The sequence below is a fragment of the Bidens hawaiensis genome, unplaced genomic scaffold (genome assembly GCF_021521415.1).
Source record: "Bidens hawaiensis isolate Kalapana, Puna unplaced genomic scaffold, B.hawaiensis_p1.1 tig00010730_1, whole genome shotgun sequence".
NCBI lineage: Eukaryota > Viridiplantae > Streptophyta > Magnoliopsida > Asterales > Asteraceae > Bidens > Bidens hawaiensis.
Window position 1 is genome coordinate 534,651 of NW_027491820.1, and position 13,913 is coordinate 548,563.

At 33.2% G+C, this 13,913-nt stretch overlaps 1 protein-coding gene and 1 pseudogene across 2 annotated transcripts; both read left to right on the forward strand.

Moving 5' to 3' along the window:
* The first annotated feature begins 251 nt into the window (after nt 1-251).
* Nucleotides 252-3,247, forward strand: LOC143535961 (serine--glyoxylate aminotransferase-like; annotated as a pseudogene). Its single transcript, XR_013135804.1, has 5 exons — nt 252-432; nt 1,000-1,270; nt 1,609-1,975; nt 2,434-2,644; nt 3,106-3,247. The product of XR_013135804.1 is annotated as a serine--glyoxylate aminotransferase-like (transcript).
* A 1,895-nt stretch (nt 3,248-5,142) lies between these two features.
* LOC143535963 (alpha-mannosidase I MNS4-like) lies at nt 5,143-11,931 on the forward strand. Its single transcript, XM_077030067.1, has 17 exons — nt 5,143-5,259; nt 5,772-5,891; nt 6,425-6,517; nt 6,591-6,677; nt 6,781-6,871; nt 6,962-7,017; nt 7,132-7,204; nt 7,296-7,405; nt 7,526-7,576; nt 8,040-8,128; nt 8,230-8,311; nt 8,394-8,507; nt 9,041-9,120; nt 9,197-9,332; nt 10,779-10,849; nt 10,944-11,184; nt 11,624-11,931. Exons 1-17 carry the CDS (start codon nt 5,143-5,145, stop codon nt 11,762-11,764), a joined length of 1,752 nt encoding a protein of 583 aa, XP_076886182.1. The 3' UTR covers nt 11,765-11,931.
* The last annotated feature ends 1,982 nt before the right edge of the window (nt 11,932-13,913 follow it).

The window sequence follows — 13,913 nt, forward strand, 5'->3', positions numbered from 1 at the left end:
TGGGTAAGGGTAATGACCATCCAACGCAACTCTTTCTTCTAGAATATAAACGCAGCACCACGCAGCTGGCGTTGCAATTTTCTTTTCTTTTTAAAACTTCAAGTTTATTTAGGTAATTTTCTATACTTTTAAGTTTTTTTTAATTATTTCGTTTTAATTGCTGTAAATGTTTTTTTTAATTAATAAAAATGTGTTTAATTTACAACACACGAGTTAGTCACAGTTGGTATGAAGATAGGGGGCAAATTAAGATGGACTATATGTACGCACCTGGAAGGAATCACCTGTTTGTTCCGGGACCTGTTAACATCCCGGAATGAACCGAGGACTACCGCTCCCCTGCTGTCCCCGCCTTGACTAAAACTTTACTTGAGGATGTAAAGAAGATTTTTAAGACCATTTCTGGGACTCCTTTTCTCATCCCAACTACAGGCATGGCTTAATTTTAGGAGTCATGATTTGATTAGGTTTTCTTTGTAATTATTCTTATTGTATATTACATATATGATTAGCAATTAACACTTATAGGCTTGTAAACAAACACGAAGGAAACATGTTCATATTTGTTTGTGTAAAGTTATCCGAACAAACGATCAAACACAAACAGTTAAGCGAACGAAGTTTTCTTGTTCATGTTCGTTAAAAAATTAGCATTTTCTTGCTTGTTCATTAACTGATAGACGAACTATTCACGAACGTAAATGAGCATAACTAAGTTAATTCCAATTAAAAGTAAATGGGAACAACTATGTGTTAGGCTTATAAAAACTAGATTATATTAATGAGCCTAAAAAATTCAAATCAGTATATTATCGTAAAAGAACTTGAACAAATTAACATAAACTATGAACCTAAAGAACATAAATGAATGAACGATACATTTGTTTGTGTTCGTTCGTTTAACTAAATGAGTTCACTTAACGTTTAGTACTTTAGTTCATTTACAAGCCTAGAGTTCATTCAAAGGGAAGTTCAAATGTTGTAGTTAACTCTGTACAGGAACTGGTGCTTGGGAAAGTGCACTAACCTGGAGACCGAATTGTGTCATTTATCATCGGTCAATTCAGTTTACTTTGGGTAGATCAACAGAAACGCCTTGGATTCAATGTCGACGTGGTGGAAAGCGAGTGGGGACGGGGTGCTGACTTGGATGTTCTAGCATCAAAAGTGGCTGCAGATACTGCTCATACTATTAAAGCCATATGCATCGTTCACAACGAGACTGCCACTGGAGTTACCAACAACTTGGCTTCCGTAAGGAAAATACTCCGTAAAATAAAATTTTGATTACTTTCATTATAATGAATCTCTAAACTAACTGATAATAATGATAATAACAACGTTCATTGCACAATGTGGCAGTAATTCAGTATTATTTATTTATTTTTAATCAAAAGTTAAAAAATAAAAACTTTGTGGCTAAACTTCAGAATACAAAATTTTTTTGGTCAGTTTATAAAAATAATGAAAACTATACTAAATTAAATAGAAAACCTTAATGTTCGAACTTTAAAACACAAAGATGTGTTCAATTTCAAAAGAAGAAAACTTTTACTATTCATGCACAAATATAGATAGTAATAATAATGGTTGGTTTATGAATGTCAGATGAGTACCAGCACCCTGCACTGTTTTTAGTGGACGGTGTGTCATCAATATGCGCTCTGGATTTTCGCATGGATGAATGGGGTGTAGATGTGGCGTTAACGGGGTCTCAGAAAGCGCTTTCGCTTCCAACTGGTGTGGGGATTGTGTGTGCAAGCCCCAAAGCTATCGAGGCGTCTGAAAGTGCAAAATCACTTTGGGTTTTCTTTGACTGGAAGGACTACTTGAAGTTCTACAAGATGGGGACTTATTGGCCTTACACTCCATCTATACAACTTTTGTATGGTCTTAAAGCAGCTCTTGATCTGATTTGTGAAGAAGGATTGGATAATGTCATTGCGAGGCACGCTCGTCTTGGAAAAGCAACAAGGTAAGTAAACTGTGACTGTAAGTCTAACTAACTAAGCAACTGTAAGTCTATAACTAACTAACTAACTAACCATACAACTGTAAATCTCTAACCAACTATGATTGCAAGTCTATAACTAACCAGCTACAACTAACGATAACTATAAGTCCATACCTAACTAACTAATTATAACCATATAACTCTTAAGTATAACTAACAATTATTGTAAGTATATAACTAACTATAACTATATAGTTGTAAGTCTATATCTAAGTATAACTATAAGTCTATAACTAACAGTAATTGTAAGTAAACTATAAGCACAAGTGATCTGTAACTAATAATAAATGTAAGTTTAGCTAATCACAACTATATAACTGTAAGTCTATAACTAACTATAACTATGTCTATAATTGTAAGCCTATAACTATAAGTCTAACTAACCATAAGTAACTCTTGATCGATTGTACTTTTAACAGGCTAGCTGTTGAAGCATGGGGTTTGAAAAACTGCACCCAAAGTGAGGAATGGTTTAGTGACACTGTGACAGCAGTGGTTGTTCCTCCACATATTGATAGTTCTGAAATCGTCAGAAGAGGATGGAAGAGATATAACTTAAGCTTGGGTCTCGGCCTTAACAAGGTCGCCGGAAAGGTCTTTAGAATAGGACATCTTGGCCACGTAAATGATGTAAGCATACCTCCCTCTAGGGGTGTAAACGAGCCGAGCCAAAGCTCAACCAGGCTTGAGCCCGGCTCTTTATTATTTATTAATTAACTTATATGCATTTTTAATTATTATTATGCATCTTTTAATAATAATTTATATATATAACGTGATATATATTATTAAGTTATTTCTATAATAAATATTATTATATAATTATATTTCATACATTAAATAAAATTTATATAGATAATAGGTTCGCAAGTCAGCTCGAGCTCTATAAGTGATGTTTGGGCCCATTTAATAACAAACTTATTTTAAGATTCGAGCCTGTTTAAGCTCGGCTCAATTCGATCTTTTAACGAGCCGATCTCGAGTAGCTGCTTGGGTCGTCTACACCCCTATCCATCTTTTCTCCAACTTTTTGTATTATTTTATTTATTTATTATGTTTTAAACTAATTTGTGTGTTGTTTGTGCATGTAGCTGCAACTGCTGGGGTGTCTTGCAGGGGTGGAGATGGTGCTCAAGGATGTCGGTTACCCGGTGAAGCTCGGGAGTGGAGTGGCTGCGGCTTGTGAATACCTACAAAACAACATACCAATGATTCCATCAAGGATTTGAAATTTGAATACCTTAGGGCTTAGACTTAACTTATTTAGGTCACATACCATAATGGTATTTCCCTTACATATATTATTATTATTATTATAATTATTATTAGCTTTTATATAGCTGTTAAACTGCGATCTTATTATTAATATTATTATAATTAGCAGTAGTTTTTATATAGCTGTTAAACTTTGATTTCCTTTATTTTGCTTCATACACATGTACTTAGAGCCGAGGGTCTCTCTGGAAGCCACCTCTTTATTCCTTTGAATAGAGGTACGGTGTGCCTACATCCCACCCTTCCCAGACCCTACTTATAGCTTTGCTGTCGGTGGGATTTTACTGGGTATGATTGATTGATATGTGTATGTCAGTATGTATTTGTTTATGTATGTATGTTCTCTTGTTGTAAAGAACACTTACTAAAGCTCTCTTCCGTTTATAAATTCTACTTGTTTTTTTTCTTCACATCTCATTTGCTTTCCTTTTGAATGATGGCTGATGAGAATCATTAAATAGTTACACATTAATGGGTCATTTTAGCAGAGGGTGGTGGTTTGATATATAAGGTCAAATGCATACAAAAGTTTATAATAAAAAACTAAATACGAAAAAGAAAATTATTGTGCGTGCATTTGTGGATGAATAAATATTTATGTTCAAATCCCAATCGATAATCAAACACAAACTAAAACGACTAACTCTCGTTTATTATAATAAAAAATCTCACTCAAAAAACTGATTACAAACCCTCAAACCCTAACTCGGTTTGACTCTTGATGAAACCTAACTCGGTTGCATCAACTTCTTATTCTAATGTCTAACCATAACTCGGCTTATATAAACTAACCTAATTTGCTAGTCAGGACATTACCAAATATAATAAACCCTAATAATTCTTGGACTAGGCTTTACACTTGGGCCAAACAACAATTAAGCCAACATATGTTACTATTTAACACCATGTGTAATCGAGTAACGCCTCCGCAACATCACCATATAGGGGCGTTAAACACCATTATGGGCCAAGCACCAAAGGGCGGTATAGGGGTGAGCTTCAATGAAGCTTGGGTGTGGGGCATAATTTTTTTGTAACCAATCAAATCTTCCAACTCATAACTTATATATAAAAAGTAAAAAAAAAAAAAAACACTGTTGTGTTTTAGTTAAATTATGTTAGGGCTGTTCAAAAAGCTCGAGGCTCGAAGCTCGAGCTCGTTCGAAAAAAGCTCGATTAAACTAGCTATAAAAAGTTTATTTGAAACGTCCTGAGCTGATTTGGATCATTTTTGTAACCGAGCCAAAATCGACTCTGGCTCGGCTCGAGTCATGGCTCGGCTCGTTGGCTCGATCTTAAGCTCGTTTAACTTCAAAATCAAGCTAGAGCCTAACTAAGTTACCCCATTTAATTTCGAGCCCGAGCTTGAAAACACCCTGGCTCGACTCGTGAACAACCCTACATTATGTGCTTTTTTAGGGAAAACTTAGTAAGATCCCACATACATGTGTGGTAGTAACGTGGTCTTTTAGTTAAACATAACACATAAGTCTAATAGATAAAACAAAATAAACTAAAAGAATTTTTTAAACCAAACAAATTTATATAAATTAGATGTATATATATATAATAAGCAAATAAAAAAAGGAAAATAAATTACATTAGCATTGAATATTTGAATAGCTTGTTTGATAACAACTTTAAGCAACCTAATGAGTTTACTTACAGGAAAGAAAGTGAAAAACCCATAGTAGAAGTTGAAGGCATGAAAAGTAGATTAAAAAATAGTGAAGGGGCCATATAAGTAACAAGCAATATGTTTGTAAGTAACGGAGGCATAAAACGCCGGCGTAATCGGCAGCTAATAATAATAATAATAATAATAATAATTTGCGAATGCGAAAGAAATAGAGATGGAACGAAGGATTGCATTCTTCTTCATAATAATAATAACAATTTCACAAGGTTTGATCTGTCCAGTGTTTTCCGAAGGCGTTAGTTTTAAAGAAGCAAAGCAGCTGCGTGATGAGGTACGATTCATATACGATTTGGTTTGATTGGATTGGATTGGATTGTTACCATTTCGAACGAATTTTGATTCGTAATTTGTCATTATAATATCTGACATTGATGCTAAAGGGAAGTCTAATTGTGTCTTCAAAATGACTACACTAGGGCTTCAAATGAGCCCAGCTGGCTCATTAGCCACAGCTTGAATTGAGCCGACCGAGCTGAAACAAGCTTCAATCTTAAAATAAGCTTACTATATATAAAAGCTATAGCTAAAAACACATATAAAAATATTATTATAACTGGCCCCTGGAGGGGTGTTTGGATATGGCGTATGAAATTGGGATTGTTTGGAACTTTGAATTATTGGACATGAATGGTCATTGGCTTGAATGTGTGACAAGTTATTATGAGTGTTTAAGGAAGTAATAGATTAAATTACTTGGCAATATGATACCAGTTTGTTGCATACGGTATGATATTGATTCTTTAATCCATGAAATTGTAAGCATAATCTTAATTGATGATGCAGGTTAGTGGAATGTTTTATCATGCGTTTAATGGATATATGGATCATGCTTTCCCACGTGACGAGTTGAAACCGCTATCCTGTCAAGGAGAAGACACGCTTGGTGGTTATGCACTAACATTGGTAACATTTTTCTCCTTATTGACTACTTCTTATGGGCTGAGCTATTGTCGTACAACTGCTACGAAGGCACCAGAATGTGCGTGGGAGATGGGTTATGCAACCTATATTCATAATTACGCATGTAATACCCACAACATATCTGTGTTTTTAAAAAAAAAGTTGATTTTGTTTCAAAAAAAAAAAGGTATAGCAAAAGGGTACCCAAATTAAAGTGAATAAAATGGTTGATTTTATGGTGTAATTTTTTCAAAAAATAATATCGTGTAAAAAAGTTACCAACGCTTTAAAAAAATGGTGGAAGTTGAAATAAGTCAGCAAATGGTAGGCTATATCAATTTACCCTTGCAGGCTTTTTTTGACGTTTGAAAATTAATGATGTGGCAGCTTTCCATTGTTCCAACTATTGATTTGTTGATCAAAATCCTTCTTACACTTTTGTATGATCGGATAAGAGTCCTTTGTATTTAAACATTTTCCTACTTTTTATTCACCATTTTTCAAAAGTTGATAAATAAACGATTCCATCAGTGCAGATTGACTCATTAGACACATTGGCTTTGCTTGGTGACAAAGATCGCTTCACTTCTTCTGTTGAATGGATTAGTAAAAATCTCAGATTTGATATTGTGAGTATTCAGTTAAAATATTAATGGATTTGAAGTTAAAAACTGAAGCTTTATCTACTCCACAAAATTTCAGAACAAAACGGTGTCGTTGTTTGAAACCACAATTCGGATACTTGGAGGATTGCTTTCTGCTCATCTAATTGCAAGCGATTATTCTACGGTATTTCTATTTTGCTCTCTCTTATGCTTAATAATTAATTACTCATTTTTAATTTTTTGTTAAGTTAAATAAAATAACAGTTTTTTGAATTAAATAATTAAAGGGTATGCGAATTCCTTCATATGATGATGAACTTCTTCATCTTGCTGAAGATCTTGCCCGTAGATTATTACCTGCATTTGACACCCCAACAGGTATGTCACTTTATTTACTCATAATCACCAATTTCTTAGTGAAAAAAAAGACAATTTAGATTTTGTTATACTTTAATGATTTTGCTGCAGGAATTCCATATGGGTCTGTTAATCTATTGCACGGAGTTGATGAACATGAAAGTAAGGTAGGGCTCACTAATTTCTGGCAAATTTTATTTTTGTTTTACTTCGGACAACACTACATGTGACATGAATAATTATGTAAAAATATATTTATCTTATACCTTTTGTTTGTTTAGATAACATCTACGGCTGGTGGTGGTACCCTGACATTAGAATTTGGGGTGCTTAGTCGCTTAACTAATGATCCCAGTAAGTGCATATTTGTAAAATTGCAGCATTTCTATTAATATATAATTATATATTTAAAATTCCATGTTATAAAGTTGGTTTTGTTGTGTAGTTTTTGAGCAAGTTACCAAGAATGCAGTTAGGGGTATATGGGCCCGGCGTTCCAAGTTAAATTTAGTTGGTGCTCATGTTGATGTTTTTACCGGTGAATGGACACAAAAGGTTTATTATTCTTTTTCTTCTATTTTTCTTAAAATAAGCTCCAATATCTTTTCATTATTGGTTCTTTCAAATTTGCTTCTCTTTGTATGCTGTCTAAATTTGCGTCTGAAATTCTTTCAGGATGCAGGCATTGGAACGAGTATTGACTCTTTCTATGAATACCTTTTGAAGGTATGTGTTACAATCTATATATGCCCATTAGCTAAGCCTGTTAGGGTTCTTGGATATTTGTTTATATATTCCTGTAACATTGTATTAGAATAATTATCTCAACAAAACATCTCCTATTGTTCTCATAATATACAAATTCCTATAAAAATAATAATGTTTAGCAAAAGGCAAATTGCCCAAAATAGCATCTTATTAACATTTTTGCCCCATTTTGGTTACCTTTTATCAATTAATCATTCAAAGTTTTTATTACACTAACACTTTTGTCTATTCAGTTAATTGCTCGATGAAGGTGAACAAATGAAACAAAAATAACCTAAAAACATGCTTTAAAAGACTAAACAAACGTAAGTAATATGACCAAATTACAAAAATGTAATTGTATTGCTATTTTATGTAAATTTCAAAGCAATCGTCCTTTTGTTTTTAATTTCATAAATAAGTTTCATTGTTTCTTCTATAGGCGTATATTTTATTTGGAGACGAAGAATACTTATACATATTCCAAGAGGCTTACGGTGCAGCTATGCATTATCTCTTTCACGACCCCTGGTAAGAAGTTATTCTGAATATTCACACACCTTTTTTAACTCCTATTTTATGTATTTATTTGTTATTTTTAAAGTTAATGACACAATTTTGAAGGTGTGTAGGTATGTTGAAGTGAACATGAATTCTGCTGCACTTGTTTGGCCACTATTTAACAGTCTGCAAGCATTCTGGCCAGGTCTTCAGGTAATAATAATATTATTATACTTTTTTTTCTAGATTTTACAAGAAAATTACAGAAAATAATAAAAGCGGGTATTAAGGGAAGGTTTTAGCTGGAGATATTGATCCTGCTATTAGAACGCATACCGCCTTCTTTAGTGTTTGGAAAAGATACGGTTTCACTCCCGAAGGCTTCAATCTTGCTTCCTTTTCTGTTCAGGTAACACGTCTTTATCCCGGTTTTACCTATCCATGTAAACGAACCAAACGTTCTTGAATTGTTTGGCAGGAAGTGCGTTTTTAATAAGCGTGCACGAACATGAACATATGTGTCAAGTTTGCTCATTCACATTCGTTTATGTCTGTTGCTTATGTTCGTTTAACACATTTAGCTGTTCAATTTTATAATTTTCAAAAATTATTGAACATGTATTAAACTTCAATTGGTGTACGTTTATAATTGTTTGTATAAGTTAGTTTATGTTCGTTTATATTTGCTCCTTTATGTTCATGAACTATTCCTTTAAAATGTTAACAAATGAACATAAACGAACACGAACATGTTCATTTTTTAAAACAAACGAACATGAGCAAGAAATTTGTTCGTTTATGTGTTCATGTTCGGTTAAAGTTAAATGAAAGAGCACGAACATTAACAATGCCTCTGTTCGTGTTCGCTCGGTTCGTCTACAAGCCAACTTTCACCATAATTAAAATTTTATCTTTTTAACTTTTATTTATATGCTTGTGTAGCATGGTCAGAAGAGTTATCCATTGCGTCCAGAACTGATAGAAAGCACTTACTGGCTTTACAAAGCCACCAGGGATCCTAGGTTGGAACCTTAATCTGACATGCGCTTCTGATAAAGATTCTATTTTTTGTTTTAATTATGGTTTTGTGGTGTATAGGTATCTTGATGTTGGGAGAGACATTGTTAGCAGCTTGCAGTATGGGGCCCGGTGTACATGTGGATATTGCCACATACTAGATGTAGAGTTCCATAAACAGGAAGATCACATGGAGAGCTTCTTTCTAGCCGAAACGGTACCCCTGTTAAAATGGCATCTTTATGACTTTTATATGTCATTGAACACACACAGATATATACATAATATATATCTATATATATTATCTATATATATGTGTGTGTGTGTGCACGCGTGCATGCGTGTGTGTATTATATATATATCTATATCTATACTATATATAATGTATGAGAGATGAGCAAATTAAGACACCTTGATTTTAAGAGTTTTACACAATTTAATGCATAAGGTGCATAAACAAAAGAGGGTAAAATTGTCTTTTGAACACTTCTTCAAAAAATATTTACAACTCTTCACCCTTAACTTTAACCAACTTTTGTTAAAATAAATATTATTTACATGTTTACCCCTTCATCTTTAACCATATATTATTTTTATTTTAATTATAAACCAACTTCCCCACATGATTTTTAAACGGGCATAACTTATTCATACATTAATATTTTTGCAAAAAAGTTGCACCATAAAAACAAGCATTTTATTTTCTTTAATGTGAGTATGGTATTGCTACATTTTCTTTAATGTGAGTATGTTACGTATGGGTATTCACGGTCGGTTTTAACGGTTTTTATGTTAAGCTTGTGAGCCCAACCATTAGTAACAATTTTTTGTCATCAAAACCAAAAATGAAGCGTGAACATCCATAATTGTTATGTGATTACCAGAGAGTCTGTGTTTAAAAACCCGCTGCATCGCGCGGGCTCCTTTCTAGTATATTATTATATAGGAAAGCGTTCACCCTAAACCCTGACTATTTATTATATAAATTGACTAGAAGGCATGGCAGCTTCATATATCCCATCTAAACTTGCAAAAATCACGCTTTAAGAGCATTGTACACTATGCATTAAAAAATTGTGGTTTGGGGAAATATGTAATTTTGCAAGTTTAGAGGAGGATATATGTAATGCCTCCTATATTTAAATATCTTTAAGATTTAATTTAAAAAAAATATATAATACTGACTGTCTTTTATCTAAATGCCTACATACACATTTATATGCATATATGCACTTTTTTATATATTTCAAAAAATATTTAGAAGAGAGGAGATAAATCAAGGAAAGTTGGGAGAAATAAAGAAACATCTGATTTTCAGTTTTATCTTTTTTGCTGAAGCAAAATGTACGGTGTGCACGTCTTATATGGTTCTCGTGGTTCTTAAACATACTATTGCTCCCCTATAATATTCAATATTTACTTTAAAAAAAAAGTTTATTAGAATTTCAGTTTTTTCTACAAAAGATTTATGTTATAGTGTTATGCACATTAATATATTGGGTTTACATTGTGATTCGTCACTCAGTTTCAGTTGAAGAATCACAGAATTGTCCATTCCATTGGGCAAAACAAATATGTGTACACTTTAAAACAAATATGTATTTCTTCATTTAATGTAATCGATGAATTCATTCGTTAAACTGACTTGTTTGATGTTTTTTAGGTTAAATACTTGTGGCTTATTTTCGATTTGGCAGCTGGCCCTGATAACCTTGTTGAAAATGGGCCCTACAAGTAAGTTTTATTAATTTCACCATTATATCATTATTATCCACCTCACATTGTTTCCTTTTCAAAGTTTAAAAATATTTTTTTAATGAAACCGCAGGTATATTTTTAGCACTGAAGGCCACCTATTGCCCATGACTCCAAGAATCTCTCTAGCACGTGAACATTGTTCCTATTTTGGATCATACTGTAAAGACAGTAATTTTAAACCTACTTCTTATATCTCAAACGATGGCCACCAAACTAACAGCAGCAGTCGGTTTCATAGAGGTGTGGGGTCCACAAGCTATGTTACACAATATGGTTTTCGCAAGTCAACTTCTATTTCTGGAATCATCAAGGTTTTTATATTTGAATCCAATGCCAAACACATCAAATTCGAATACGAGTTTCGAGTTATTCGAGTGGAATCCTTAATTGATTCGAATTTCTAATTTGAATCCAGATATCTCAATTCGATTCGAATAACCCGAATAAGATTTATATGTATGCATTTTTATATAAAGCACATTGTGCTTTAAACGGGCTTCGAATTGCATGATTAGTTAAGTTATTTTGGGATAAAGGAGAAGAGTTAGTTGTTTACACTTTATTGCTTATTTTCGGTTTATTTAAATTTTAGGCGAGTTCTAATTGAATCGAGTTCAGTTTTAAAATTTTTGAATTCGATTCGATTAACACCCTTAGTAAAAATAATAAAATAATAGTAGTAAACTACTTTTGATATTTAAAATGTTTATATGAATTGACATTATGATAACATGCATATGATGTCTACAGGGGCTTTGTCCGGGACTATCTCACGAGCAAATGTATGGATTATCGTATGTGGCTTCACCGGACGTTGTCCCACAAGACGAGTCTATTGAGAATAGTGGTGATCAAAGCCGGTCAATGGTGGTTCTTTCTGACTCAGCCTAACTATAGACCAATGAACAATGGATCAGCCATTTTGTGTTTTAGATTGTACAGGGACTTTGTGACATTGGGTAACCTAGAAGGCAAATGCTACCCTTGTGGCCTTGTGTGTTGTACATTGATATTGAGTTATGATGATAAGTTATTTTCTTGATTATTTGATGATTTGCTATTGTTTTAAGAATGTTGACTGTTCAAACTAGGTTTTTTAATCAATGTCATGGGCATTTTTAAATAGTAAAAAGTATGATATATTCGATAAAATGACATATTACCATGATAACTTGATACTCACTTTTACTAGTACATTTCTTCATTGTGTCTATAATTATTATAATCATTATTGTGAGAGAAATCGTGAGAAAATCAATTATAAACCTATGGCGTCTATGTTACCATGATTGCTTTTGGCAACAAAAGTGAAAGTTATGATTATTACTGGCTGAAGTGTAAGTATAGATAATACATGACAATGGGATTATTATAATCCAATTTTCCTAACAAAACAAACCAACTGCCATACCCTAGCCGCCCCTCCTTTTGTATTCGATCGTCAGCCAAGGAACAAAGAGCGGAGACCTAAGTCCTTGTTGGTGAGGTGATCCTATCAGCGCTAACCAACATACCGAAGGAGTTTGGTTGTGGTGTTTAGGTGAGTTTGCGTGTGGACTCGCATCCTTCAATGGTTGGTTGTCGTGGTGTACCACTGTTAATGAGGTTTATAACTTTTAACACCTTAGTGTTTTTCCCATTAAAACCTTAACTAAACATCTTATCTTATTTAATGATTAAGCATAAAAAAATATACTTTAAAAGAAGAGTGAAACTGTTGTTTTTGTCCCAGTGGTTTGTTCAAATTTGCGATTTTAGTCCAATATTTTTAAATTTGTGATTTTCGTCCGTGTGGTTTCATTTCACTTGCAATTAAACCCGAATTCACTAATCCCGTTAAGTCCGGTCGTTAAACCCATCAGCGTGTCCTTCACTTGAGGGGCAGTTTTGTCCTTTTTATTCCCCAAAACACACCAGCCCCTCACGTGAAGGGGCTTGCGAATTAGGACCGGGGTTTATTTGAGAAGAAAAAGGACAAAACTGTCCCTTACATGAAGGACACGCTGATGGGTTTAACGACCATACTTAACGGGATCAGTGAATTCGGGTTTAATTGCAGATGAAATGAAACCACATGAACGAAAATCGCAAATTTGAAACTATTGGACTAAAATCGCATATTTGGACAAATCACAGAGACGAAAACCACAGTTTACTCTTAAAAGAAGTTTGCAAATTTTGTAGAATTAACACTGTAACCTTTGTTCCAATATCTTTTGTATTAGAAAAGAAAATCACACGGTCAAAACTTGTTAAAGTGGTAAGGATTTTTGTGAAACACAAGAATAAGTAATATCATAATTGATTTTGCATATCCTAAATTAGATTCTGTGAGTTACTTTGTGTCTAAAAATGTTTCCCAAAGTGGAAACCAATGCAGTATTTAGTATTTACTATGGGTTAAATTAGCCCTTGAAATTGTTCCTTGGTTAAATATATAAATTCAACATAGAAAACTTAAAACATCCTTTTGAAGACCAAGTTGATGATTAAATATTATAAATTCCATCTTTTAATTAAAAAAAAAATCCCATCAAAGATCTTTTGTTAATAGCTCAAGGCTCTAAAAGGATTATACTTTACAACTGGTATTATGACTTTACAATAAAAAATGTCTACAAAAGGTGTAAACTGCTCATTGTTTATGATCAACCTTTGTTCAAGGGTATTTCATGCCTACCATAATTATTAGGAATATCTTTTTAATTTATTTATTTACATAATATTCCATCCACATGATCAACCACCAGTATACAGTTGGAATCTCTCTCATATTTTTTGACAAGGGAACAAGTTGATTAGTGTTTCCAATCAATCAAATAATGATTCGTTTCGGTTCGCTTTGGTACAAACAGTGTTAATGCATACTACCATTGACCATCGAAGGCCCCGCGCCCATTTTGCGTGTGAATTTACGTTAGTTTTTCTATGTTTTTAGGAAAATATTACTGCAAATCGTTCATTCCTGCAGGCCAGCTTTTAAACTATCTTTTGCTGCTCATATTTCCATCTATATACTTATATAAATAACTGAAATGTG